The following is a 26,061-nucleotide window of genomic DNA, read 5'->3' as shown; positions in this document are numbered from 1 at the left end:
GGAGTAGCAGGGAAGGGATCCTGCCTGCGCAGGTGTGTATGTGGGGGGAGGTTAGTGAAGATAGCGACAGGGGAGGGGTACTGCAGCCTGGGTCTTGGGCTCTGACAAGCCCTTCTCCACGTCCATCCAGTCTGGCAAAGTGCAATTGGCCCGGGGTGGTGGCAGGGGTCCTGCCTGGCACTCCGGCTTGTGTATACACAAGGCAGTGGCTGGAACAGAGGCCGGCATACCCCGGGAGGCATGCTGTCTGCTGTTCCGTGGTCAGTGGCACCCTTGAGGGCCTCGCTCTGCTCAGACCTCCCTGCAGGGGAGGAGAGAGACAGTCCTTTCTTGGCTGATGCCACTCAGAAGGGCTGTGGCCACCCTCTCCTCCCCACTGGAATCCTTAGGCCCCTTCACCAATGCTCACTGCAGATACCCTCAGCCAGGCTCTGGGGCAGGCCTCACTGAGGCTCCCTCTCCCATCCATCTCTCTAAAGGCCATCTGTTCCCAACCATGACCGTGTCCCTACCCACTCCCGGAGCTCAGTGACCCCAATGCCAGCATGCTGGGCCACCTGCGCTCTACCCCAGGCCAGGACACTCACGAGGCAGTGAGCGTGGAGTTAAGCAGCAAGGTGGTCCTGATTCGGTAGAGCTGGGCCAGCGTCAGCTTCCTGTGCTGGGCGGAGATCCCTGGGGGGAGCTCGGGCTGGACCCTGGGCAAGGCCCCGGAAGGCAGCTCTCGGCTCCTGTTGGCAGGTCCTTCAGGCTCCTCAGCCAGGCAGTTGGTTCTGCCCTCCATTTCTGATAGCTCGGGGCCACTGCCAGGGCTGGGTGGCCCCCTGCAATTCCAGCTGGGCCCAGCTTCCTGAGGGGAGCACTGAGTCCTAGCACCAGGAACTGGAGCGGCCAAGCAGAGTTCTGACAGGCTGCGGCTGGAGGCTAAGGGCACTCCGTAGGTGACCCCTGACAGCAGCTGGAGGAGGCTGGCCTCAGATTTGGACTTGAGCAGGTGGGGTAGACGGGGCAGCAGCTGGACAGGGGTGCGGCGGCGGAGGCGGGGTGAGGGAGGGGGTGAAGGGGCTGGTGGTAACTCTGGGGGCCGGGGTGCTGGCTCCGTCAGAGGGGCTGGGGTCACAAAGTCTTGCAAGGAGGTGGGGGAGAGGGTGCCGTAGGCGGAGTCCATAGAGCAGGAGCGGCTGTCCGCCGGGCCCAGGGGCAGCAGCTCGTTGGTGGGTGTGACAGATGAGGCAGTGGTGCTGAGAGAGGTCTCGTCAGACTGGGAGCTGAAGGGACCGCCCTCGAACTCGGGAGAGGACAGTGTCTCCCCAGGCTCCACCACAACCATGGCCAGTGTCTCCGTGGAGCCGTCCGAGGCACTGTGGGGCAGGGAGGGGAGAGTCAGTCCAGACACAGGATACCCTGCCGGCCTGGGACAGCCTCGCGCTGGGCAACGCGGAAGTCTACAGCCTCTCCCTCCCAGAGCTTGAGGCTCAGAGATGGCAAAATGTGGCACACTGACCGACTGTGCCAACCCCTGTGCCCACAACACAGACATCAGTAATGGTGTCTGTCACCATCACAGAGTTCTTTCCTGCTGCAGGCAGTGTAAGAGTCCTCAGCTCAGCTCAGCTCCAGGCAGCTACTAATGAATCAGGGTTGGCATTCAAGTTCAAAATTGTTTGTCATCCCCACTGGGCTCTGGTGGGAGACAAAACCCACCCCCGCCCCCTACTGGGTTCATAACATGAAGCCATTCAGAGGAAGGCATGGTGGGTCACGGCTGAGACCTGCCCGGTATCCATGGCCTTGGGGTCAGGCATCTGCGGCTGGAGTTCCTGCCCTGCCCTGGCCTGCTGGGTGGTTCTGGGCAAGCATACCAGTGCTGAGAGTCCAGGCTGTTGCTGCTTTTCCGCAGGATGGTGGGGGAGCTGGCAGCGGAAGCGCTACTCTCCCCACCTTCCTCTTCTTCCTCATCTTCCTCCTCATCCTCCTGCTCATCCTCCTCCTCTTCCAGGCTCTGCAGGTGCTGCTGGCTGCCTGGGTGCTCCTGTGCACGAAGTTGCTGCAGCTGGTTCTGCAGGTGGGAGTGGGGGTGCATAGGGGCAGAATGGGTTGTGAGCAGCTGCCTCTGCCAGACCGCCCTGTCCACCTGCACACCACTCTGCTCTCACCTGGGCGTTGTAAATGGCGTCCACCCAGCCCCGGCACAAGGCCTGGCCGCTGGCCTGGAACGTGTAGGCCCCCACAGCGCTGTGGAACTCGTTCAGGTAGATGAGGAGGAAGGAGCCTAGTTTAGAAGGGCTCGAATCAGTGTCAGCTAAGGCCACGGCTCCCGCCCATCACAGCCCTTGCCCAGGAGCAGGGGGTCAGGCCCCTCACCAGGGTCCCGCAGTTCCCGGCACACAATCTTGTCCACCAACAGTGGTGGCCTGATGACCTTGGTCCTCTCAGCCTTCTTCACTGCCTTGGTCACCAAGAGCAGGTCCGTGAAGAGGAAGCAGTATACATCCATCTGAGTGGCAGTGGGGAGCAGGAGAGGCCAGGGGTCAGGGCCAGGAACCCTCAGCCTGTCGGCCATTAACACCCTCTCCAGGGGATACTCAGACTTTGTCCAACACCTCCCCTGCTCATCCCCGCTGAGCCTGTCAGTAAAATTAATACGAAGAACAAGATGGTTTTTCTTCATCGAGCTACATGCCTATGATGCATTTCAATTAAAGTTTGAAAATAAAGAGGGAAACGGTGGTCCTTTTAAATCGTGATTTGCAGGCTCTGGGTTACGTAGCATCTGAAGGATGAACAGCTCAGGAGCAAGGGTCTGGGTGTTCCCGGCCTGCTCATGGAATGTGCCCCCTCCTTCCCCCCGGGAACCTATGTGGCACCAAGTGGGCAAGACCAACACCCCATGGGCTGTGACCCCGCTGCTGTATTTGTAAAGAGTAAACTGCAGGCAGATAATCATCCCTCATATGACCGCAAGGTCGCCAGTTCTTTATTTTTTTTTTAGCTTTTATTGTAGAGCACACGACAAGGTCACTAGTTCTTGAATCGCCACCCAACTGACTGGGCAGCTGAGAACCACTGACTCGGGTCCAGAAGGTGCCCAGAAAGGGGTGGTCCAAACCTGCAGGGCAAGAGGAGGTGGGGCAGGGGCCCTGGGTGTGGGGTGGCCCCCGGAGTCACCTTGCTGTCTTTCCCCTCCTTCATCCTCAGGCTCCCCTCCAGCAGCAGCTGTCGTGTCTCCTCAGGGGAGGCGCCAGGGATGGGCGCTGTCAGATCCAGGTGCAGAAATTCCTTTAGGAGCTGGGGGTGGGGGAGCAAGTGTGGGAGAAGCCAGGGTATGACCCCCCATCTCAGCTAGGCGTCCTCGGGTGTGATTCCAACACAGACCCTGTCTGCCGGTTTGGCCCTTCCTCCCCGCCCACCAGGGCCGGGACGCCCACCTTGTCCACCTCGTCGTTGCTGCCCTCCACCACCTCGTAGGCGTCGATGCGGCTCACCACTGCTGCCAGCCGCTGCCGCTCCTGTCGCTGGCGCATGCACGTGTTCACGTGGTGGATGAAGCGCTCCACGGAATCGATCTGGGGGCAGACGACGGTGGGTTCAGGCCCAGGGTCAGGGAGGGGCAGAGAGCGTCAGAAACCCCGCCCTGACTGTCCCGGTTACCATGGTGACGACGGCCTCCTTGGCGTGTGGCTCCTCGGTCTTCCTCAACACCGACTTGAGCAGCAGCGGGTATTTGGTGAGCCGCTGGTGGGGCTTGGCCAGCATGTCGCTCAGCTTCAGCCGCTGGCACTGCTGGTGCTTCTCGGCCCACTGAGGCCGGGAGACAATGGCGGGGCTCAGGGCCACGTGCAGGGCCACGTGCAGCCCTGATGGGCCCACTGTCCTCCACCCTTGCCCACCAGCCAGGCCTGCCCTCACCGTGACATAGGCCCGGAAGAGGTCGTTGTCGCGCAGCAGGCCGCGCATGTACTCCATGCAGCCCTCCTCCTCCATGCAGTAACGGATGTAGGGCTTGAAGAGGGAGCCGAACTGGCGCAGGGCGGAATAAACACACACTGGTCACCTGGCGCTCTACGGGCGGGGCCCTGCACAAGCTCCTCCTTACTGCACTTTCGTGACCACCCCAGCAGTGGCAAGCTTATTATCCCTGCTTTCCACATGAGGAAACAGCTTCAGAGAACGCGACCACCGGCGGCCAGGTAGCAAGGGTAGATGGCCAGGTGGGGTTCAAACCCGGGCGACGGACTCGGAATTCCTTGCCTCTGACCACTAGGGGTCGTGCAGGGCTACTGGTCGGGGGCAGCTGGCATGATGGGCAGATGGGATCAGCTCCCCAGCCCTGCCTCCGTGTCCCCGCAAGTGTGCGGCCCTGCCCGTACCATCTTGAAGCCTTTGAGGAAGTCTGCAGGCTGCAGCAGCGCCCGCGTGCGCCGCGCCTTCTCCAGCACCGGCGCCATCACACTGCTCCACAGCCGGCGATGCAGCCGCGCAATCTCCGGGATGTTGCTGAACAGGCGTTCGGCTTCCACCTGGGGGGCGGTGGGGGTGCGCTCAGCCCCACCCCCGTCCTGCCTCGGGCTTTAACCCCTCCTCTATCCCCGCCCCCTGAAGCCAGGCCCCACCTCCGCCTACTCCACCTTTTGGCCCCGCCTTCTTCCAGCTCCCCCCCACCCGCCTCCGCCCTTGCTTAAGCCCTCGCCCTATCCAGGCGGCCAGGTCCCGGCCCCTCCAGTACCGACCCTCACCGCACCTCACACAGCAGCCCCGATTCTTGCAGGTTCAGGAGGCAGCACAGGAACAGCTGTGATGATAAGGGACAGCGCTGCAGCTGGGACGGGAGTAGGGCGGCGCGGGAGTGCGGGCGGAGGGCGGGGGCAGCAGCTCCCAGTCCCGACGCCCCACCCAGATTGTTAGGCTCTCTACCTTCTACCCTCCCTGGAGGCCCGGTGGCACCCTGGGACAGAGAGGGCTCACTCTTTGAGAAAAGGCCCAGCCCCCATGGCCCACCTGGAAGGAAGCTTGCAGCCACACCTGGAACACTAATCCACCTCTGCCCTCGCTCAGCCTGGGTTTCCACTCAGAGGGTGCCATCCTTGAACCCCCAAGCCCAGGACAGGTGCTCCCCTCAGGTCAAAGTCCCTACATACATGCCCCCCTCCCAGTGCCTACCCACTTTGTCTCCACTCCAGGATGTGGGCTGCTGGGCACCTGGCACACAGCAGGTGCTCAGGAATAGCCGTTGAAATAGTGAAAAGATGAGGCCTGTGTTCATTCAGCTCCACCAGCCAAACCTGCCAGAAACCCCCTCCCAGGTGCCTGGGCCCTGGGAGTCACCTCCTCCCGAGGGTGCGGCCCTTCTCACTCTCCTTCTCTTTGTTGCCTGGCACCTGCTCCTTCTGCAAAGGCCCAAACTGTGCTCAGGGGCACCCAAAGGAGGCCACGGGGGGGGGGGCAGATGGGGTGGCTCCGGGCCACTGTGGCCCCACACTCACATTGGTGATCACCCGCAGTTTCTTAATGTAGGAGGCCTCTGTGTGCAGCAGCTCCCACACCGCTTCCTGCTGGTGGCACTGCCGCCGGGTCAGCTTCTGTGGGGAGGGGAGGGGTCGGCCAGGAGCCCGGATTGAGCAGGGATGGCCAGGGAGGGGAAGGGTGAACAACCTTGCATGTACCCTCCTTTCCCGGTGGAGACGAGGTCCCCCAAGTTCTGGGCCTTCCTCTGCCACTAAAACAGCTAAATGGCACACTGCATTTTCACCTCGCCTCAGTTTCCCCAAAGTGGGTTAACGATGACAGCAGCCTGGCAGGGCTGTCCTGTGGAACATCCTGCTACTGGGTCCTCAGAAGGGCCCCATCAAGTGGGAAGATAATGTGCCTTTTTCCCCGAAGGAGGAGGGAGGGGAGGACTGCAGGGGTGGCACCCACCTCATGCCCATCGATGAGCTCCCGCCAGCTGTCCTCCAGCCGCAGGCAGGCGTCCCCTTCCTCCTCCTCCTCATCCCCTTCCTCCTCCCACGAGTCGTGGTCAAAGCGCAGCCTCCGGGGCAGCCGGGGCAGCCCGAAGAGGCCGTAGGCGTGCAGCTTGCCCTCCAGCTGCTCCATCTTGTCCACCTCCTGGAAGGAGCCCAGGGTCAGGGTCTCGGGGCCAGCCCGCTGCCCTGCCCCAGGGCCCAGGGGACCACGTACCCGGCCGAAGGCACTGGTGCTGGGGCCCGAGCTGAAGAAGCCGCTGAAGCGACTAGCCGCCCGGTTCTTCCAGCTGTCGTTGCCGCCACTGCTGCCGCTGGGCAGAGAGCAGCTGGAAGGCGTAGGGGGCTCCTGTCCAGGGATGCTGGCCTCCCCCAGGAACTCCGACATGTTCTTTCGTCGGCGGCCGGGGGCCTAGCCAGGGATGGGTGGTCAAGGCCAGGCCCGCCCTCGCCCCCACAGCCCCACCCCATGGTAGGTTTCCTGGACCTCAGGCCAGCCTGGGATGGGAGAGGGTCTCTGCAGTCCGTCCTGGGAGGCCACCTCTCCTGAGACCCACACATGCTCTGGGGGCTGGAAGATCCAGGCACAGATGCACCCAGACGGCCACCCAGCCACAAGCACGAAGCAGGTGGGGAAAAACACAGTCACACACACACTCAGAATCACTTAGAAGCACTGCTCTACGAGGATCAATACACACTCATGCGCCAGTGACACACACAGTCTCACTCCCCATGCAATGTCTGCTGAGAGAGAAAGAGAGACAGACAGACAGACAGACACACTCCCTGGGCACTAGCAGATTCTGAGACAAGACCCATCACCTTGGGGTACAGTTAGATCCAGGGAGGGTCCCCGTTTCTCAGCACCAGCTCCATTTCCAGAAGGGGAGATTAAAGCCCCAAGAGGGAACAATGAGGGGCCTGGATGACCTCCCCTCTGAGGTCCCTCCCCACCCCCAGCCCTGACACAGCCCCTCCTTCTCACCAGGATGTCCAGGCTCTCCCGGCGGCTCTGGGGGTCCACACGCTCCAGGGCAGGGGTTCCGGCCCCAGCTGGCCGCAGGATTGGCAGACTCAGGGACTTGGAATCCTTCACTCCCTGTTCCACCTTCCCCTCGTCCCCTGGCTTGGCTGGGGTGGTATTAGGGGGCAAGGAGAGGTCCTCAACACCAGATCCAGTGGAAGAGGGCGCCCCAGCTCTCTTCTCCCCCAAGGATCCAAACCAAGGCCTAGGTGCTCTCCCCTGAAGCCCCACCCTGCCACTACCACCGCCACCGCCGAGCAAAGACACCTGTATGGTAATGAGCCTGCTCAAGGCCATGGCCTGTGGGAACCTGAGCCCAGGAAGAGGCACCCATCTCCAGAAGGCTCAGCCAGGCCCCAGCAACCCAGCCGGCCCAGCCAGCTGCTCACCTTTGACCCGCAGGTAGTGGCCACCAAACCTGTAGGCCTCGAAGGTGAGGGACAGGGGCGTGTTGGACTGGTCCAGGTAGATATCCACTTTGCCCAATGCGATGCCCTTCCTTTCAAATATGGGCAGCAGAACCTCCCTGCCCCAGAATGGGAGGTGTGTCTGTTAGGGAGCAGTCACACGAAACCCCATCCTACCTACAACCCCAGCTCCTTCTCGCCTTCCCAATGGAAAAGGGAGACACCCACGGAATCACACACAGGAACACAGACACACAGGTGTGTGCTCACACACACTCCTGCACGTGTCTACACACAAGCCACCACACCCATGCCCTTACACACTGACATCTGCACACTAGGGCAAACACTGTCACAGGCCCTAGCACAGCCAGGGACTGGGCCATGCATCCAGGGTTGGAATACATACATAGGTGCACAGGCCCTGACACATTTCCTTACACTGGTGTGTGCACCACATGGGTGGGTCTGCCCACAGGTGGGAGACACGCTCACAGGCCACCACACAGACACACAGTCAGCTCTGCAGAAGGCCGAACCTGCCCCCCGCCCACTTCTGCCCTCGGGCCCACCAAGCTCTACCCCAGCGACTTCTTCTTCATGGCTGGTACGATCTCGGTCTCAATGTCCACATTCAGGTCAAATTTCAGGGTGAAGCACTCCTTGCTCGGGTCCTGAGAGGACATGGGTCTCGGCTTCTGCACCGTTTGTCTCCTGCCCTCCCCACCCCAGGGCCCAGGATGGGAACCCCAGCAGGGAGTGAATGCAGGGACTCCCCAGCCCACCTCTGTCCCAGGGGGGCCCCCAGGGTCTCTCCTGCCTGAGGGGGGAGCCCCCGGGGCCTCCCAAACCTGGCTAAGCTGGGCAATGCTGGGCTGCAGGACAGGGCGGCCAGGGAGGGACACACCCGGTCCCACGCCTGGTCCTGGAGTTCAGGGCAGACAGGCCCAGCCTTGGGGATGGAAAGGAAAGGGCCTGGGAGAGACAGAGGCTGTCGGGCCCCCTCTGCCAGCCTGGGGGTCCTTACATCTGTGTGTCTTCTCCTGGCTTTCTTCTTGGAGAGTTTCAGGCCTGTGCTCTTCCGGTCTCTGCAGGGTAGCCGGTGAGGGTAGAGGTTGGAGGTGTGGTGGGGCCTCACCACAGTGGGATGTGAGTGGGCCCTGGCTAGCTGCCCACCCCTCGCTCACCCCAGGTGACCAGGTAACTCAGGTGCCCTCAGGCAGGCCGGGGCCCACAAGGGGCTGTGCGCCCTCTAGTGGCCAATACAGGCGTCACACCCAGTGGTACCTAGTCAGGTGGAGGCTGGCCCAGGCTAGGTGGCCTTCTCCAGGAACAAAGCAGCCGCAGAGACAAGGAGAGGTCTCCAGTCAGCCCTCTGGAAGCCTCTGGTCCCTGGGTCTCTGAGCCGAGACCCAGCCTTGGGGCCCCTCAGGTGTCTGCTCTGCCCACCTACCCTTTGCCATCCATAGAGCTCTCCTCCTCCTCCTCCAAGTCCACTGCAGGGCTGGTGCGCGGCGGGCATGACCGGGTGGACACGTTCCGGGCCAGGACAGAACCTTTGGAGTAAAGTGGGAGTGGGGTTGTGCCTGCTCCCTCCCGGCCCCTCCTTAGCCTTCCAACATGGCCATTTCTAGAGGGGCCACTGCCTGCTACCCATGCTGGGGTACCCCTCCCCTTTGGTTAGCTAGGGCCCTTGGTTCTATGAGGCCAGGGGCTCAGTCATTGCTTATTATCTATTTACCCCCAGACTCAGAAAGACACAAGGGCTCTGAGATGACACGGCAAGTAATGCCCTGCTCCCAATACAAATGTACCAACAGCCTCAGTTTACCCTTCTATGAGGAGTAAGGAAGCCGGCCTCTGGAACTGGACCAAAGTCCATGGGTCTTTTCTCGCAGGCCTCCCCTCCCCACCCACGACCATACCCAAAGTTCCAGGGGGCCCAGGCAGAGAGGGAGCGTTCTTTTGTGCTTCTGACCAGCTAAGAAAGGAGACAAAGAGTTGGCATTTCTCACCAGGCCCGGCTGTCTGTAAGCCACCCCAGCACAGCCAGTTGGCGGTGGGCCGGGGCCAGGTCCCTATTCAGCAGGAAAGGTTTCTTGTTTCCTGCTACAAGTTCCTCTGACCTGCACAGCCCTACCCCACTCCCACCCCCACGGCCTCTACTCCTGGCTGGAGGATCTGCCCAGAAGTCCCCTGCCCTGAGGATACGAATAAAGGGGCTTTCTCCACGCTGGCTCTGGTCCAGGGGCAGGGCCGCTGTGGGAGGTGCAGCCCCGGCACCCAGTAGAGACAGGCCTGCTCTCGAGATGGGGCACAGTCCCCAGCCTTTTCTCCTGTTAAAATACTTGTGGAACAAAAGGGACTGAAACGTACTTGGGTTTCATCATTTACAGTCGACTCTTGTCCTTCTGATGCCCCTGTCACGGTTCCAACAGTTACCAAGACACTGCCACACAGACAGGGAGTCTGGAGCTACCCTGGGAACTCTAGGGGCCAGGCCGGTCACCCCCACCCGTGCTTACCTTGTGGGGGCAGGTCAAAGCGGACATGCCCGTCATAATGCATGGCGCTGTGGAACCTGCTGTCACAGGCCTCGCAGAGGTTGAGGGGTCCCCGGCGGTGCAGCTGCTGGCAGTCGGCGTGGTGGCATACCTGTGTGGCGAAGGACGGGGAGACGCCCGTGCAGCTGCTTGGTGACATGGCCCCCGATTTACCATCTCGCCCAATCCTACGCTCTCCCCCACCGCCACCGATGACTTTCAATCTTCTCCTTCGTCCCCCAACCTCCCACAGCTCACTCCTAGCACTGTCCCTGCTGAAATGAAAGCCATCAGAAGACGACAATCCCTGAGCTCCCACCACGTCACCCGCCTGCCCAGGGCTGGAGGGGCTTGGCCCTGCTCCAACCCGAGGCCAGCCTTCTGAGATCCACACCCCTCAGGCGAGGTGGGGGACACCACTCAGCCTTCGCCCCTCTGCACTGAATCACCCCCATCGTCATTCCAACATGTGATCCCACCATCTCCAGCGGCCACTCCCCTTTACAGCCAAGCTCCAGAAAATGGCTCCCTACACTCACACTTCCCAGTTCTCTTCTGTCACTACTCTCTTTCCTGACTTTTTGTTTAAAAATATTTCAAACCTACAGAAAGTTATGACTAGTACACTGATACCCACACACCCTATAGCTTCCCCAATCGTTCACATTTTGCCACACTGGCTTTCTCGACTCGTTTTCATTACCCATCTCCCCAGAGCAGAAATTATGGCATCACTGAGGAGAACGTGCGTCATACAAAAACCAGTACAGTTGTCACACCCGGGAAACTGACATACAGTCCACCTGGAGTCCACACCTGCATGTTTCCCTACCATCTAAATAATGTCCTTTATTGGGGTGGCCGGTTAGCTCAGTTGGTTAGACCACAGGCTCATACCAGGGTTGCTGGTTTGATCCCCACATGGGCCACTGAGGTGCGCCCTCCACAACTAGATTGAAACAACTACTCGACTTGGAGCTGATGGGTCCTGGAAAAAACACACTGTTCTCCAATCAAAAAAAAAAGAAAAAAGAAAAAAAAATTTAAAAAAAAGTAATAATGTCCTTTATAGATTTTTTGCCACATCCAATCAGTTTTCACACACGCATTTGGTTGTGTCTATTTATTCCTTTAAGAATGAATTACCCAATACTTTTTCTTTTTTTCTTTCTTTGGTCTTTCATGACATGGAGATTTCGGAAGCGTCCGAGCCAGTAGTCTGGCAGAAATCCCCTCCAGGAGGATTTGTCTGCAGGATCTCAGGTAGTTTCAGGCTGAGCATTTGGGCAGGGACACAAGACAGCTGACTGTGTGGCCTCATTAGCGCTCCCACAACGCCAGCTCACTGGGGGAACCTCGCTGTCCTTTGTCAAGTCCCTTTTCCTCTTTGTAATGAGTAAGTCATCTGTGGGGTGATGCTGAGATATCCTGCTCCCCAGCAAAGTCACACTCTAGGGCTTCAGCACTCATGCAAGACTTTGGCCTAAATCAATTATTGCCACGATAGATGACCTGGAGGGTTTCTGATTCTCCCATTAAGTTTTTGCCCCCTCTTCATCACACCAAACTCACTCTTCTGGGTCCCCAATGACCCCCATGTTTTTAAGTCCGCTCGTCCTTTCTCACAGGACCCAGCATTGGACCCTGGTGGCCTCTTTGAAACCGTTTCTTCCTCAGTCCCCATCCTCCATGCTCTGCCGGTTCTCCTTCCTCTCCCACCCCAGCTGTGGGGTCCTCCTCACTTTTCTCTACCTCCACCCCCCGGGACGCAGCCAGTCTCATGACTTGAAACACCTTCCCCGTGCTGAGGACTCCCAATCTCGTTAGGACCTCGCCCAGGATGCTGGACTGCCCTTCTCCATTCTCCCAAGTCTAACAAGCATCTCAAATTTAAAACATCCACACATGAGCGCCTGACTTCTCCAGGTGGCTCCATCCACTGCAATTAATCCATTGCCTTCTAGTCGTGCAGTGTTATGGGTTGAATTGTGTCCCTCAAAGACAGGTAGAAGCCTAGCCCCCAGCACCTCAGAATGTGACCTTCTTTGGAAATAGGGTCATAGCAGGTGTCATTAGTTAAGATGGTCACACTGGAGTCTGTGATCACAGCGTAGAGTATGGAACAGTCATATGACTGGCGTCTGAATAAGGCAAGACAAAGACATGGAGACACAGGGAGAGGACCACGTGAGTGATGTATCTACACGCCAAGGAACGCCAAGGGGCACCAGCGCCTCCAAAGCTGGGAGAGGCAGGAAGGCTCCTCCCCTAGAGCCTGCAGAGCGACGGTGGCCCTGCAGACACTTGGCCTCCAGAGCTGGGAGACAATAAACCTCTGCTGCTCTGAAGCCACCCAGTTGGTGTCAATTTGCTACGGCCGGCCCAGGAAACAATTACATTAGGCCAAAAACCTTGGGGTCACCTTTGATCTTCCCATTACACCCCCATCCAGTCAGTCCGAAAATTCTGTTGGCTCCACCTTTAATATCTGTAGCTTCAACCCGGCCACCCTCTCCAGCCCAGCACTGCCGCTTGGCCCCAGCTGAATTTCCTAACTGCCTCCCCGCTTCCACCCTTGCTTCCAGTCTATTCTCCGTGAGACCAGAGTGGACCCTCTTCCAAGAGAAGGCACACATACCTACTCATAACTCTACAGTGGCTTTCCATGTTACTCCGAGGATGGTGACCTGGTGGGTCTCCTGTCCTGCATTCCATCCTGGTTCCCTCTGCTCCCCGCACTGGCCTCCCAGCTGTTCTCTGACATACATGTCAGGCGTATCCCCACCTCTGATTGGCTCTGCTAGTCCCTCAGCCTGAAATGCTTTCCCCCAGGTACTGAAATGACCAGCTCCCTCCCTTCTCACAGGTCTTTACTCCAAAGTCACCTTCGCTCCTTCCCAGGTTTCAGCTCCGTCATGCTCCCTCTCCCCTCTGTCCCCCTTCTTTCCTTCACACCATCTAACATCTGTGAATTTCACCTGTTGCTCCCCCCCCCCGCCCCCCACCTTGGCAGGTTGCAACCACAGCGACTCACTGCCCTATATTCAGTCCTACCCACTCAATAAATTAGTTAAGACAATGGAGGGCCACTGAAGAGTTTCTGGCTGGGGACAACCCGATCAGAGATTTTCAAGATGACGGACAGGGTGAGGAAGGCCTGGACAGCAGAGCACATGACTGAAGGGAGGAGGCTGAAAGGGTCTGATCCCCACTTATAATGTGGTCGCCCGTGTGCCTGGGGCCGCCCTAAGAGCTCTTCACCCCAGGAAGGGCTCTGATTGTCCCTATTTTACAGAAGAGGAAAGTGAAGCTCAGAGACGTTAAGTAACTTGTCTAAGGTCACACAGCCAGTGACACCAGGATTAAACGTAGCATGTATAGCTCCAGATCCCAGATTTTCACCACACTCACATCATCTCTTGGGTGGCTGAGAAGGGAGACTGGAGTGGGGGAGGGAGGAAGGCCTTGGGTTAGCTGGGGGCTATGGAGACAGGAAATCAGTCATAGTTTGATGTTTTGGCTCCTGAGTCACTCCACTGCTCCATCAGGCGGGGTCATACTGAAGAGGCCACTTGCTCTAGGCAGGGGGGGGGCTGGGCCTCAGGCAGGCAGCTGTGGACTTCATGTCCCAGATTCCCGAAGGCAGCTTAACTGCCAAGCGCCCCTCTCCTTCCAGACCCTTTTCAAGTGGTCTTCAACGGTGTTCTCAGGCCTTGAGGCAGGAGGGCCGCCCTTCAACCAGAGCAGCTGTTTCTGTCTACTTAATCTAAAGGGAATTTAAAAACTACTCTCCTCAGCCTCGACTCTGCCCACCCCCACCTCGAGTTCCCCAAGGCACTGCTGAGAGAGGGCCTGGCTTTGCAGATTCTTGGGACACCCCCCCACACCCCCCGCCCCCCAGCTGCGAGCAACTTCTCTTGACAATGAATCTGGGAAAAGCACCTGCTCTGCTTCAGCCCTTCTTCCCAGGAGCCCCCCAGTCTGCCAGCTCTGTAGCCCTCTCGCCCTATGAGTCCAGCCTGGCAGTCAGCATGGCACAGGTGCCCCCTCTGACCCCTCCCAGGCCTCTCAAGATTTCTCTGACAGCTTCATTTGCTGGTGCCAGGCCTGGCACTGGGTGGTGGGGCTGCAGACCGACCAGTTACCAAGGCCCTGGTCTCATGGTGGGTGGAGGGTGACATGACAGGACATGCTAGGTGGTAGGGCTCCTGCGGAGGGTCTCCGAGATCCTTCCAGCCCAAGTACCTGGTTCTGTGCCACAATCTTGTTTTTACACCAATCCAATATAGAGATGGCAGCTTTTACACAAAGATTCACTCCTTATGGCAGATTCAGAATTCACCCAATATTTATGGTGCACACACTCTGTGCCCGCCCCGGGGAGGCGCTGGGCTCCCTGGGGAGATTGGGGGAGACATTTCCCAGCACTGTGGGGGGCTTTGGTGAGCACCACCACTATGTTCCTCCCTCCTCACTGCTTCTCTGTTACTGCTAATAATGACGGGAGCCGGGTCCCAGCCCGCCGGCCTCCTCGGCGTCCATCTGCCTGGCAGACCCCAGCCCTGGGGACACCAGTGGCACGTGAGGCTCAGGCTCAGTACCCTCACTTAATCAGCAGGTCTGGTTGAGGCTAAGGTTCCCGGGACCCTCAGGGAGAAAGAACCACAAGCCCCACTGGGAGGCTGTGGCTAGGTGGGCAGAGCCCCCTGGCACTGTGTCTGCTCTCCCACCTCTACTGCCAAACCGCAGGGTCTCCCATAGCCCCCTCCAGAGGCAGGGGTCTCCCCAGCACTGAAGCGGGGCAGCCCCTTTCCAACTTCTTTCAGACCCAGGTGCCCAATGCCCTCCTTTGTGTTGTCCACCATGCCAACCCTCTTAAGGATAGCAGGGGCGGGGCAGCAGGGTCTAGGGGCCAAAGTTCCCAGGACTCAACCCAAAGGAGGGAGAGCCCAGTAAATGGTACAGCCAGGTTGCACTGCAACTTCAAAGGCAGCGAATGGACTAGAACGTCACAAATACAGAGACGGCCCTTTGGGGAGCAGGGTCAAGGCACCCTCCCATGGGGATGGGGCACCAGAAGTGGCTTTCTCCCCAAGCCCAAGAGCTGGGGCCTGAGGCTGGAGTAGGAGGCGCGTGGCAGGGCCTGGGCAGAGGAAGGAAAGGGGGAGGGGAGGCCGAGAGCAGGGCCTGGGACCCACAGGTGTGTCCCGAGGTCCTAAGGCAGCCCCAGACACAAAAGACCTGGGTGGGCGAACCACCTCTACCGCCCGGCCCCCTCGATGGTGGGGTGGAGGTACACATCTCAGGGCCCCAGGCCCCGCGGTGTGCCACCAGCGCGGGGGGGGGCGCAGCCTCCATGCGCCCCATCCCTGCCCCGATCCCCGCCTGGCTGCCCCGGCCCCATACCTGGCTTTCCCCGTGGCGGGCACAACCCCTTGCCCAGCAGGGCGCTGAGTCCCGGGAGGTTATCCCGGGGCCGGGCCTGGAGGCCGCGCGGCGCCCGGAGACGCCGGGGCCAGTCCCCATGGCGGCCGGAGGAAGCGGCGGTCTGCGCCGCCCGCCGGACAAAGCGCGGAGCCCCGCTTCCTGCCATTGTGCTGCCGCGCCCGCCAGGCCGAGCGCCGGGACCCCGGGGGGGCGGGGGGAGCTGAGAACACCCGCCCCGCCCGCCGGCCCCGGCCCCGCCTCTGCCAGTCCCGGGTCTCGGCGCAGACCCCCGCCCCCACCCAGGCGCCAAGGTTCCCGGCTCAGAGTGTCCCTCTCCGACCCGCTCCTCCAGGGGAGCTCCCTGAATGCTGGTGGCAGAACAGGGGGGACCAGGACACAGACACATCCACCTGGGATTCTTGGACCCGCCTCTCCGTCCAGCCCTAGGTGACCCCTCTCTGTTCTGACCTTCAACTTTCCTGCCCAGCCACACGACCTGCGCTCAGAGGTCCTCCTGAGGGTCACTGAGCGCCACCCCACAGCCCAAAAGAACCCCCCTCCTCCAATGCCCAGGCCAGTACTGGAGGCAGAGGAGCAGAGAAGCCAGGTGACCACAGGTGGAGGCAGCAGGGGGGAGGAGGGCGCGCTGGGCAGAAAGGGCCGGCAGGGTAGTCCTGTGGGAGCCCCCAGGAGTGGGGGGACGCCAGTCAGGAAACCCCCGCTGAACGACTCGGCTTTCCCCGAGGTCCCTGCTGCTCCAGCTGGGTGTGCCCGCATGCCCCACTGCCAGGGGGCGCTCATCCAAGCCCCCGAAGATGCCCACCAGGATGGAATGTGCTGGGGTCCCCACTGTAGGGTGTCAAAGCGCTTTAATACTCATTCCTGGGAGGTGGGGGTGGGCACTATTATCCCTATTCATTGTGTGAGGTATAAAGTGACACAAGGGGCTGCTGGTTGGCTCAGGTGGTTAGAGTACAGGCCCATAACAGCAAGGTTTCCGGTTTGATTCCCACATGGGCCAGGGAGCTGCAACCTCCACAACTAGATTGAAACAACTACTTGACTTGGAGCTGATGGGTCCTGGAAAAACACACTGGTTTCCCAATAAAAAATTTTCAAAAAAAATAAAAAAGTCCACAGGCAGGACTGGAACCCAGGCTTCTGACTCGGGTTCTGGAATGGCCTCCCTGGGACACTCCTCAGTACCCACGGAGTAAGGAGAACACGCTGTCATCAGCCCACCCACTCCTTAAACAGCTGCTCCGCAATCTGGTTCCACTGGGAAAGAGAGTGGTGGCGGTGGGGTCGCTGAAGATGGGTCTGAGGAGGGCAGCAGCTTCTTAGGGCCCAGGAGGTTTCAAGGGCCGCCTCTACATCCAGAGCCTGAGTCATTCACTGTCCACACCACAGCAGCTCTTTTAAAAACTGAGACCCAATCATGTCATCCCACCACCCTTAAAATTCCCCAGTGGCTTAGAATGAAATACCAGCGTGGCCTGGCTCCTACCTCGCCTCCAGGCGGGTCTCCCAGGATGGTCCGTCATGCAGGCCTCCTTGCTGGCCCACAACTCCTACAACTCGCCCAGCTTAGCGCCTGCATGTCTGTTCTGTCTGGAACACTGTGTGTCCCTGATCTTCCAACCGCTGGCACTGGGCCCCAACCTAAATGCCACCTCCCCAGGGAGACCTTCACCCTCCTCTCAAAATAAATAGTCCCTCACCTTCCACTCTCAAATCTCTTCATTTGAATTCTTTCCTCCTAAGCATTTATTTCCACCTGAAGTTATTTTACTTCTTTGTTCACTCCTTATTGTCACTCTTCCTGCTAGAATAACCTCTCCAGTGGTCAGAAGCCATGGCTGTCTGGCCCACACGGCGTCCTCAACACTTAGAACAGTCCTGACACACAGTAGGCGCTCAGGGTAGACTAGATGATGACTGGATGAAAAAAGGCAGAGGAAGGGTCTTCATGCCAGAGAAGGCCACTGGGGCGGGGGAGGTCTCAGCCAGATGTTCCTTCCTGCTGCCTACTGTGAACAAAGCCTTCCTCACTGCCTCACTACAGGTTCTCTCCTCCTGGTGTGCATGACCTAGGGCCTGCTCACCTGGGCAGGTCAGTTTCTACCTCAAATCTTAGTGGTCTTGCCCAGGCCCTCTGCCCCTGCTGCCATCCCACAGGCTGACAGCGGAGCCTTCCCAAGTGCCAGGCCTGTGCCAGCAAATCTTGTTCACTCTTCTCCAAGATCCGAAGGAGATGAAGCTGTTACTATTCCCACTTAACAGACAAAGAAACTGAGGCCTGGAAAGGTTAAGTGACTTGCCCCAAAGTCACCAGCTGGTAAGTGGGAAAACAGACCACTACCCATGTCTTGGGCACAAGGCGGCATGGGGTACATGAAGGCTGGCTAGGTGGTGGTTTGGGCAGCAGGGCCTTGAGGTCCACCCCCTTGGGGACAGGGCAGATTCCGAAGCAGCTCAGGGGGATCTCACTGGCCTGGGATAATCAGGTCACATCAAATGGAGACCACTGGGGCTGGGCCAGGGCAGACCACTGGGGGTCACCTGAGTGACCAGGCCATGGCCATCTCTGAGCCATGCTCCTGCTTGGGTCCTCCAGCCAGGGTGCTCCTTAGGCGGCCAGGGCCCTGCTGCCCCAGGGCCAAGAGTGCAGGGTGAAGCGGCCTGCAGGGTTAGGGCGGGAAGGAGGCCCCGCCCCTGCACCAGGAGAGGGAGGGGCCCTCAGCAGGTTCCTGGTCCTCACCTCCTCTCTATGGGACAGAGTTGAAATAGTCCATGTGCTATAGCAGGCCCAAGAGGTCCCAGCCCCTGACTCCCTGGGGAAGGTGCCCCTCCCCAGCCCAGCCCCAGCTCATGAGTCAGGACTGGCTTGTTGAAACTGATACCCAGAAACCAGATGCTGGGGCTGATGAATAATGGAGTCTCCAAGGCAGGAGTCCCCCTCTCATTCCCACCACTACCACCTCCCCAACCTCAGAAAAGCAGAGGCCTGTGGGCATCCACACCCCCACAGTGGTTGGAGCCCCCTCCTGGTTTGTGGTGGGGAGAGGGAGCTCCCTGTATAGGAGACGGCAGGTCTGGGGCCAGCTCCATGCTCTGCCCATGGCAGACAGGCCTGAAATCAGGACTCGGGGCTCCCTAGCCAGAGGGACACCCCTGCCCAAGGGCTCCCCACCTGGGCTAAATTCCCCTGGGAGCCTACAGGCCCCAAGGCCCCATCTGGCACCTTGGAAATCCAGGGGCGGAGGCTGCATGCGTGGGCAGGTCGGCCAGGGCCGGGCCAGTTCTGCCAGGCTAGTTCTGCCAGGCTGCTCTCCTTCCCACAGGCCCTCCCAGCGCCTCCCTTCCCCTAGGCCTGGGCCTTACCCCTTGTCCTTTGGGGCCCACCTGGAGGCAGGGGCTGCCCTAAAGCCCTGTCCTGGGCCGATGGGAGGGATCTAGAGAACCTATACAGGCCGGTCCCCACTGCACAGGCCCCAGAAACCAGGAAGGCCCCTTCCTCTGGGTGGGACCCAGCGCCAGGGAGAGAGGCGGAGGCTGTGGTCCATGAACTTCACCTCCTGCCCTGTCCCTACACAAATGTGCCTGACCCTGGAGCCCAGGACCCCAGCACTGCAGCCAGAGACTTCTGGCACCGCTTTGTCCAGCACCAGATAGAAGGCTCCTTGGAAGGGAATGGGGAGAGGACATGCGCCTGGCCCGTAAGAGACCTGCTTCTAGGGCCCGCCTACGTGGGCCCTTACCCCCCTGTGCAAAGAGGGCGCTGGCCAGTTCTGTAGAATTTCCTATGTAGGGACGGCTGCTGGGTCCTAATATGTCTGGACCCTAGCCAAGGGGCGAAGGGACAGTAAAATCCGTCTACAGCCCCCACCCCCCAAACCTAGGGAAGGTTACCGGGGGCCATGTGGACCCAAGGGCCGCTTGGCCTCCAATTCCTCGCCTTTGATCAAGGCCGCAGGGCCTCGCCTGTGTTCCTCCGTCCCCCTCCCCCGCCCTCCACCGCCTGAGGCACAGACTCCAGCGCCCTCTGCCGGCCCCCAGAGGACTTTCTGCCTGGGACCGACTCCCGGACGCCCAGATGGGGCAGGGTCCCCGAAGTCTCCAAACCACCCCGCGCGAAGTTCCTTCCAGGCAACAAACCTCACACCAAGGCCGGGGCTCCACAGGCTCCTCACGACCATATCTCGGAGCCGACTCTCCCCTAGAGTCACTGAGGCGGGAGCGGGCGCTTGGGCCCATTCCACACCCAAGTAAATGGAGGTAGAGCTACTGGCGCCCATCCATACCCACTCGCGGGGCTGGGACTGCGTGGGACTTTCCACTCCGGGTCTGTCCATTTAATTTAGGGGGAATCTTAGCGCCCAGACCCACCACCGTCCAGACTCCAGCCCTGTCCGGACCCCAGGTTCCCCGTGAGACTCACCTAGGGACATGGGCTTCCTCTCTTGCGGCTGGGGCTGAGGCCAAGGCTGCCAAAGCCCCAGGGGCGCGCGGGGCGAGGGGGCCGGGAGCCGCGGGGCGGGGCGGGCCTGGTCGATCTGCGCCGGCCGGGGGCGCCGGACGTAGGGGAATTACGGTAGGCCGGCGCGGGCGCTACCACCTGGGCGGGCCGGGACGTACCATCGGCGCGCCAGGCTGGGATGGGGGGGCGCCGAGTGCCCGGGAAGGGCCCGGAGGCGGCCCCGGCAGCCCCGCGGGGGGCAAGAAGCCCGGCCGGCGCTCGGGGGGGTCATCTAGGGTTCGGGCTGCGGGGAGAGCGGGGAGGCGGCTATCACTGTCCCCGAGGGGGCTGGCCCTTTACAGATGTCTGGAAAGTTCAAAGTCCCTAGCCTTTAACCTGGGCTTAAAGACAGGAGCATGACAGGCCCCCTGGCGAGGCAGGACGCTTCCTTGGCCGGCAAGAGGGGCACCGGGGGTCCCACAGGCCGAGCCCGCCCTAGGAATCGCCCCAAGCCAGGTTCGCTTCCGCTCCATTATAAATGGCTGGATTCTGAACTGCGCCTCCACGACGCCTGAGAAACCGGCGCGCCTGCCTCTGTGTCCCCCATTTTTTCCTGGCTCATGCTTGGCATGGCTGAAAAAGGGGGCCATTCCGCTCTTTGGTGGCTCCCAGCTTCCCTCTCCCAGCAGTGGGAGTTTAGAGCTAGGAGCTGTGGGGGGGGGGGTGCGGGGGGCGTATGGGGACACAGGGGTCCCAGTGTGGAGGCAGGCAACATCGCCCCAAGCACACCGCCAGAAGTCTTCCCTGGAGGTGGGTGTGGTGACCTCCGCGACCCTAGGGCAGATGTCGGGCCAGAGACCCAGGGGACCTCGGTTCAGGCCCACCTGTATTTTCCCAGTGATAGACGACCTGCCTCAGGTCCCTCACCAGGCCCGGGTCCAGGCCACAGGAGCCCCTCCTAGCATGTGCTGCCCTCCTTGGAGCTGGGTCCACACCAGGGCAGCTCATCCTGGCCAGGTCACGTGTGCTGGGTGCTGTCTCTGCCTCTTGGGCCAGGTGCCCCAGGCTTTCACCTCTTGCTCCCTCCCCTAATTACTTAGCCAAAGCCCAAGAGTTCCACTTGCATTGCTTCTCTCGTCCTGCCCCTTTCTCCAACTGCAGCCTGGACTGCCACCTGTCTACAGCTGCCCAGCTTCTAAAAAGCCCAGTTACCTCCTGAGATCCCCAGAATCTGGCCATTCTCTAGGGAACCCTGGCCTCCCACCCCTTATCCTCAGAGCATTGCCCAGGAGAATAGGTGACTCCCTCTCCCATTATTCATCACATCCTGTCCATTCTTCCTCCACAGGGATCTCAGATCCACCCCTTCCTCTGCCCTGTGTCCACTGGTCTTCATCTGACCACTCCTCCCCTAGACACACACACATACACACACACACACACACACACACCCTCATCCCGGCCACCCCACAGCCATTGTTAAACTGAAAGGAAACTCTGAGGTCAGCAAATCCAACCTCCACTCTCTCTGCTTGAATACTCCTAGGCAAGGGGTGCTCACTACCTATGCATCAGGAAGCAGCTTCAGCTGTTGCAAACTCTTGCCCATACTGAACCCAGACTCACCTGCCTGCCAGGGCCCTTGGGAGCCATGCAGAAAAACTCACCTCCCTTTCCTCTTGACGGCTCCTTAGATATGGGAGCCCCTAAGGACAGACAGACCTGGTTTGACCTGCCTCGGCAAGTTATTGCACTTCCCGGCTTCTCAGTGTCCTGTCTCTAAAATGGAGATTGGGGGGGGGGGTGTCCCTACTGCAAAGCAGGGGTGTGAGGACTAGGTGAGGTCCCTGTGGTGAAGCACTAAACCAGAACCTGGCACACAGTAGGTGCTGAGTAAATGACTGCTAGAACCATTATCTTTGAGGCTGGTGCCCTGAGAGGCCCATCTCCAGGATAAACACCCCTGAGTCTTCTGTCCCCTCAAATGTGGTAGCACAGTATCCCTTAAGCCAGTGTCAGGCCTCAGAGTCCATGTCCCCTTGTGACCAAGAGGGCCTTGAACAGACGAACTAGAGCGCCCAGCTCAAGGGGGCCCAGACACAGTCTGTCGGTGGTTCCCTTGCAGGAGGGCAGGGACACTCACCATTTCATTACTGACCCTCCTCCATGAGGGAGGGGCAAACACTTCCCCACCTCCCCACAGACTCCAAGAGCTCCATCTGCCCTGGGAACAGGACAGATGTACCATAAACATGTGTCTCCCGGGCGGGTTTGGCTGGGGTCTGGGATGGAACCCTGGGCGGTTGGTCTCAGATCTCAGGGAGGGGAGGAGGGTGCGCCCAAAGCCTGAGTTTTTTTCTGCCCCTCCATGGTGGATGAACACGTGATCACAGCTAGCATACTCTTGAACATCGACAGCGTGCCACAATCGGTGCCAAGCATTCACATACAAGCCCTCTTTTTTTTTTTAAATAAAGCATTTATTGATTAGTAAAAGCTTAACAAGCCCTCTTTTAATCTCATCCAGATGAGGAAACTGAGGCTCAGAGAGGTGGAGTGACTTGCCCAGGGTCATGCAGCTGGAAAGGGTTGGGCTTTGACCTTGGATCTCACAGGTGTGGGCTACTCTACACACCTTCATCTTGGGGTCTCTGAGGCAGAGAGCCCAGAGTCCTCACCTGACAGGGTGCTCCCCATCCAGCTCTGCCTCCCTCTCCCCATCCCCCAGGCCCCCCCTGCTCACTTTCCTCCTCAATACTTCATTCCGCAGGATGTCAGTGACCTCCTCCAGGAAGCCTGTCCTGGTTACCACCCCCCCACCCCTAGATTGAACTCCAGGGGCACGAGGTAGGGGTGGGGTGGCTGATTCATCTCAGAAGTCCTCAGTACCCAGGAGAGGTTCACACAAAACCTTAAGGGTGGGCCCAGGAGTGGAAAGGTCCAGCCTGTTGACAAATGGCCCCGAGAGGCCTGGGGGCCAGTTTGGCAAAGCCAACTCCTCAGTTCCCTCCTCCCCCCGCCGGGCAAGGTTGTCAGCTCCAGGAAGGCAGGAGCCTTGTTTCCTGGACATCACCAGGGTCTAGAACTGGGCCTGCCATGAAAGATGCTTAAAGTTGATTTGGTGAATGAATGAATGACAGCTTCTCCTTCAAAAAGCTAACGTATCGTGCTAGCCGTTCCTAGAACGGCTGGAGAGGACAAAAAGAACAAAGCTCTTGGTCTCACTCCAGGCCAAGCTTGGCCAGCCATGCTGTGTGTGGTGGGCACGTTCTTTCACCTCTCTGAGCCTCAGTTTCCTTATATGTCATGTGGGAATAATCATGCTTTTCTCCTGAGGTTCTCAAGAGGGTTCAGTGAGGGCCTAGCACCCCACTAGGCACATGCATGTGCTCGGTCCGTGGTGGTTATCATCAACAATAAGGATGTTCTTTGCTCCTCTTTCTCACCAAACCAGGGTGTCATTCACCTCCTCTCACCCTCTCCTCCAGCCAGCTCATCCCCTTGGCCAGACCTGCCTACCACCCCTTCTTTCCTGCCTCTGCACTCCTGCCTGTGGCAGTTCCCCCTTCCTGGACCACCCTTACCTTCTGCTCTGCCTGTCCATGTTTTCACGTCCACCAGAGGCCACCTCCTCCAGGATGTCCTCCCTGACCAGCTGTCCTCCCTCTGATTACTCAGTTATCCCTGTCCCTGAAGTCTGTACCATTCCCAAAGTGGGTCCTGCCAGTGACAGGGTTTGGGCTCTTCCCCTGCAGGCTGAGCAACTCTCTGGCTGCTGATGCCAATGTCATCCAGACAGGCCAGGGCTGGAGCCAGGACCTGGGTGCTGCAGAGGACCCACGCTTGCTCTGAAACCAGTGCTCATCCCACAGGTCTCACCTCTGCACAGTCCAGGCCCTCCCACCCCTGCCCCTGCCTGCAGCAGCTTGCAGGCCTGCCCCAGGAGCAGCTACCTGCCCACAGGAGAGGTTGGGACAGTGTGGCCTGGCCCCCATTTGCCACCCCTGAGGGTCAGGCAGATGCCCCAAAGATTTGTAGGCCCCTGGCAGGTTGTATAGCAGGGGTAATGAGGTCAGTTTGTTAGCAGGAGCCCCCATCTGGGGGTGAGACAACCAGCCAACACCAGAGCCCCAATGCCAGGCACCATCCGTGCCAGCAGATTGTGCCTGAATCACAGCCACCGCCTTGCCCGGTGACCACGGCAACTGGAAGCCTCCCCCTCCTCTCTCCACCCCCAGAACAGTCCTCCATGTTCCTTCTAACTGTTCCTTCTAACCGTGGTATTCCTGTGCAGAATGTGTGCGCATGTATCTGGGCGGAGGAGGATGGTAGGGGGGACTGGGGGTGGGTGGGAGGCATTTTTAATCGGCAGCTGGCAGAGCTGAACTACAGTGTTAGGAACACAGGCTCTGGCATTACACAGATCTAGGCTCTGAGTTCAAATCCCATTTTCACCATATCCTAGCGATTATGTCCCTGGGTGAGCCACTACCTCTCTGAGCCTCAGTTTCCCCATCTGTAAATGGGCATAATGACAGGACAGATCTCAAAAGGCCAGAAGAGACATTGAGTCCTCAGAGCCTGAGCCTGACACAGTAGGTTGTGGCAGTTATTACCATTGTCACTCAAAAGTGTGCTGGGAGGAGCTGAACAAGGATTCAAACCCTGCCTCAGTCAGTCTCTCTTAAGCTGTGGGGCCTCAGCCAAGTCACAGGACCTCTCTGAACCTTGGTATCTTCATCAGGAAAACAGGGTGATGATGCCTTCCCAGCAAAGCTCCCACAAGCAGCGCATAAGGCACAGAAGGCGCGTGGCACAAAGCCTGGCACGTCACAGGCAGAAGCGCCGTGTTGCTACTGATCATCATCCCTCTCGTTCTGCCTCATTCCCAGCTCCCGAGCCCTGGCACTCCAGGACATTTGTCCCTTCTGCCCTTTGTCAGCCCCAGGGCCACAGTCACTGTGCCAAAGACCCAAAGTGTCCCTGACCTATGCTCAGGCCTGAAGAGTGGCCTGGTGTCACAGGAAGGGTGCCGGCCGGTCCTGGAACAGAACCTTGTGAGGAGCCCTTCCCCTTGCGGAGTCTCGGCTTCCTCATCTGTGACATGGGGCCACGGCTCCTGTTACCTCAGGGCTGCTGCAAGGACTGCAGGCTTTGGGACATCCCTGCTCCCCCTGCCTTTGCAGAGGTCCCCCGACTTTGCTGCTCCCAGACCCTCTGCCTCTGAAACCAGCCACCCAGTGGCCCTACCCACCCCTGAACCCAGATGGCACTGTGGCTGAGCCAGCCGCACTCTTGCCAGGGTCTGTGGACATCCGTGCTTCGATAGAGAGGGCGGTTAGGCCCCTGTCCCCCCAGGTCCCAGCAGCCCTCAGGCCCTCCAGCTCCCTACCTTGGCTGCCCTCCCCTTGTCCATGCAGTCAGGGTTCTGACAGCGCAATCCCTTCTCCTCTGCCAGGCTCCCGTCATCTGCAGGGGAGAGGAGCAGAAGGTTATCAGTTGGGTGGGGCCCAGGGAAGGGTGCGCCCCAGGCAGGGGCACCCAGCCTCCTCCAGGGCCCCAGTAGCCTCCCCATCAGAGGATGGGTGGGGCCAGCTCCTCAAACCTCCCTTCAAAGGAGGTCAGTGTCCCTTTTTCTTTTAAATGCCAACTTATCTGCACGGGAATCTGTTTGCAGAGCCCTTTTCTTGTTGCCGTTCCCCAGGGAAACTGTCCAGATTCCACGGGGAGAAAACGTCTTTGGAAATGAGCTGCTCCCTCACTCTGTCCCACAAGTCTGGGGGGGGGTAGCTTGGTGACCTTGTGGGGGCCCTGACTTCCTGGGGGACCCTGGAGGAGTGCTGGGGAAAGGGGGACTCCAGAGATCCACGATTTCTTCCTATCCCTGCTCTACACATCACTGCCCCTCTGTATGGACGCCCCTTAAAGGCCCAGGTGGTCCCTCTTACCCTCTGTCCATTTTTGACCCAGAATTTGACACCCCCCCACACACAAACTGGCTCTCTTTCTGGGGTGCAACAGCGGAAGGGGCAAAGAGGCTGCCCGCTCCAGCCAGCATGCAGGGCTGGGGAAGGGGTGCTACTCCCGCGGGCCCCAACATGGGGGCAGAGTTTGGACCCCCGCCGGCCTGATTCTGAGGCCGGCGTCCACTTCCCACCTCGGCCAGGCCTTCCCCAGAGGATAAGGAGTGGGCCCTGTTCTCTCCGCTGCCCCGCACCCCCCGCGGCCAGCCCGCGGT

General features: G+C 59.6%; 1 protein-coding gene across 7 annotated transcripts in view; it reads right to left on the bottom strand.

The window, feature by feature from the left end:
• Window positions 1-6: 6 nt before the first annotated feature.
• PLEKHG5 (pleckstrin homology and RhoGEF domain containing G5) overlaps window positions 7-26,061 on the bottom strand; it is a 45,706-nt gene continuing 19,651 nt past the window's right edge. For 3 of the 7 annotated variants that reach the window (XM_019660411.1, XM_019660409.1, XM_019660415.1), the window contains exons 2-22: window positions 25,216-25,292; window positions 9,920-10,049; window positions 8,848-8,950; window positions 8,422-8,482; window positions 7,977-8,068; window positions 7,377-7,513; window positions 6,949-7,094; window positions 6,178-6,372; window positions 5,917-6,105; window positions 5,484-5,579; window positions 4,742-4,792; window positions 4,371-4,520; window positions 3,910-4,020; window positions 3,652-3,801; window positions 3,429-3,566; window positions 3,169-3,288; window positions 2,365-2,497; window positions 2,157-2,272; window positions 1,863-2,059; window positions 588-1,361; window positions 7-301 (exon numbers count right to left, since the gene is read on the bottom strand). In XM_019660411.1, the coding sequence (XP_019515956.1) occupies window positions 292-301; window positions 588-1,361; window positions 1,863-2,059; window positions 2,157-2,272; window positions 2,365-2,497; window positions 3,169-3,288; window positions 3,429-3,566; window positions 3,652-3,801; window positions 3,910-4,020; window positions 4,371-4,520; window positions 4,742-4,792; window positions 5,484-5,579; window positions 5,917-6,105; window positions 6,178-6,372; window positions 6,949-7,094; window positions 7,377-7,513; window positions 7,977-8,068; window positions 8,422-8,482; window positions 8,848-8,950; window positions 9,920-10,049; window positions 25,216-25,292 (3,176 nt within the window). In that variant the 3' untranslated portion in view covers window positions 7-291. Of the gene's footprint in view, window positions 302-583; window positions 1,362-1,862; window positions 2,060-2,156; window positions 2,273-2,364; window positions 2,498-3,168; window positions 3,289-3,428; window positions 3,567-3,651; window positions 3,802-3,909; window positions 4,021-4,370; window positions 4,521-4,741; window positions 4,793-5,483; window positions 5,580-5,916; window positions 6,106-6,177; window positions 6,373-6,948; window positions 7,095-7,376; window positions 7,514-7,976; window positions 8,069-8,421; window positions 8,483-8,847; window positions 8,951-9,919; window positions 10,050-15,343; window positions 15,501-19,805; window positions 19,923-25,215; window positions 25,293-26,061 lie in introns of those variants that run through there. The other 4 variants (XM_019660416.1, XM_019660413.1, XM_019660410.1 and 1 more) reach the window with 4 other exon arrangements.

The sequence above is a fragment of the Hipposideros armiger genome, unplaced genomic scaffold (assembly GCF_001890085.2).
Source record: "Hipposideros armiger isolate ML-2016 unplaced genomic scaffold, ASM189008v1 scaffold_316, whole genome shotgun sequence".
Classification (NCBI taxonomy): Eukaryota; Metazoa; Chordata; class Mammalia; order Chiroptera; family Hipposideridae; genus Hipposideros; species Hipposideros armiger.
Note: the sequence above shows the minus strand (reverse complement) of the source record. Positions and strands in the feature narration are given on the sequence as shown.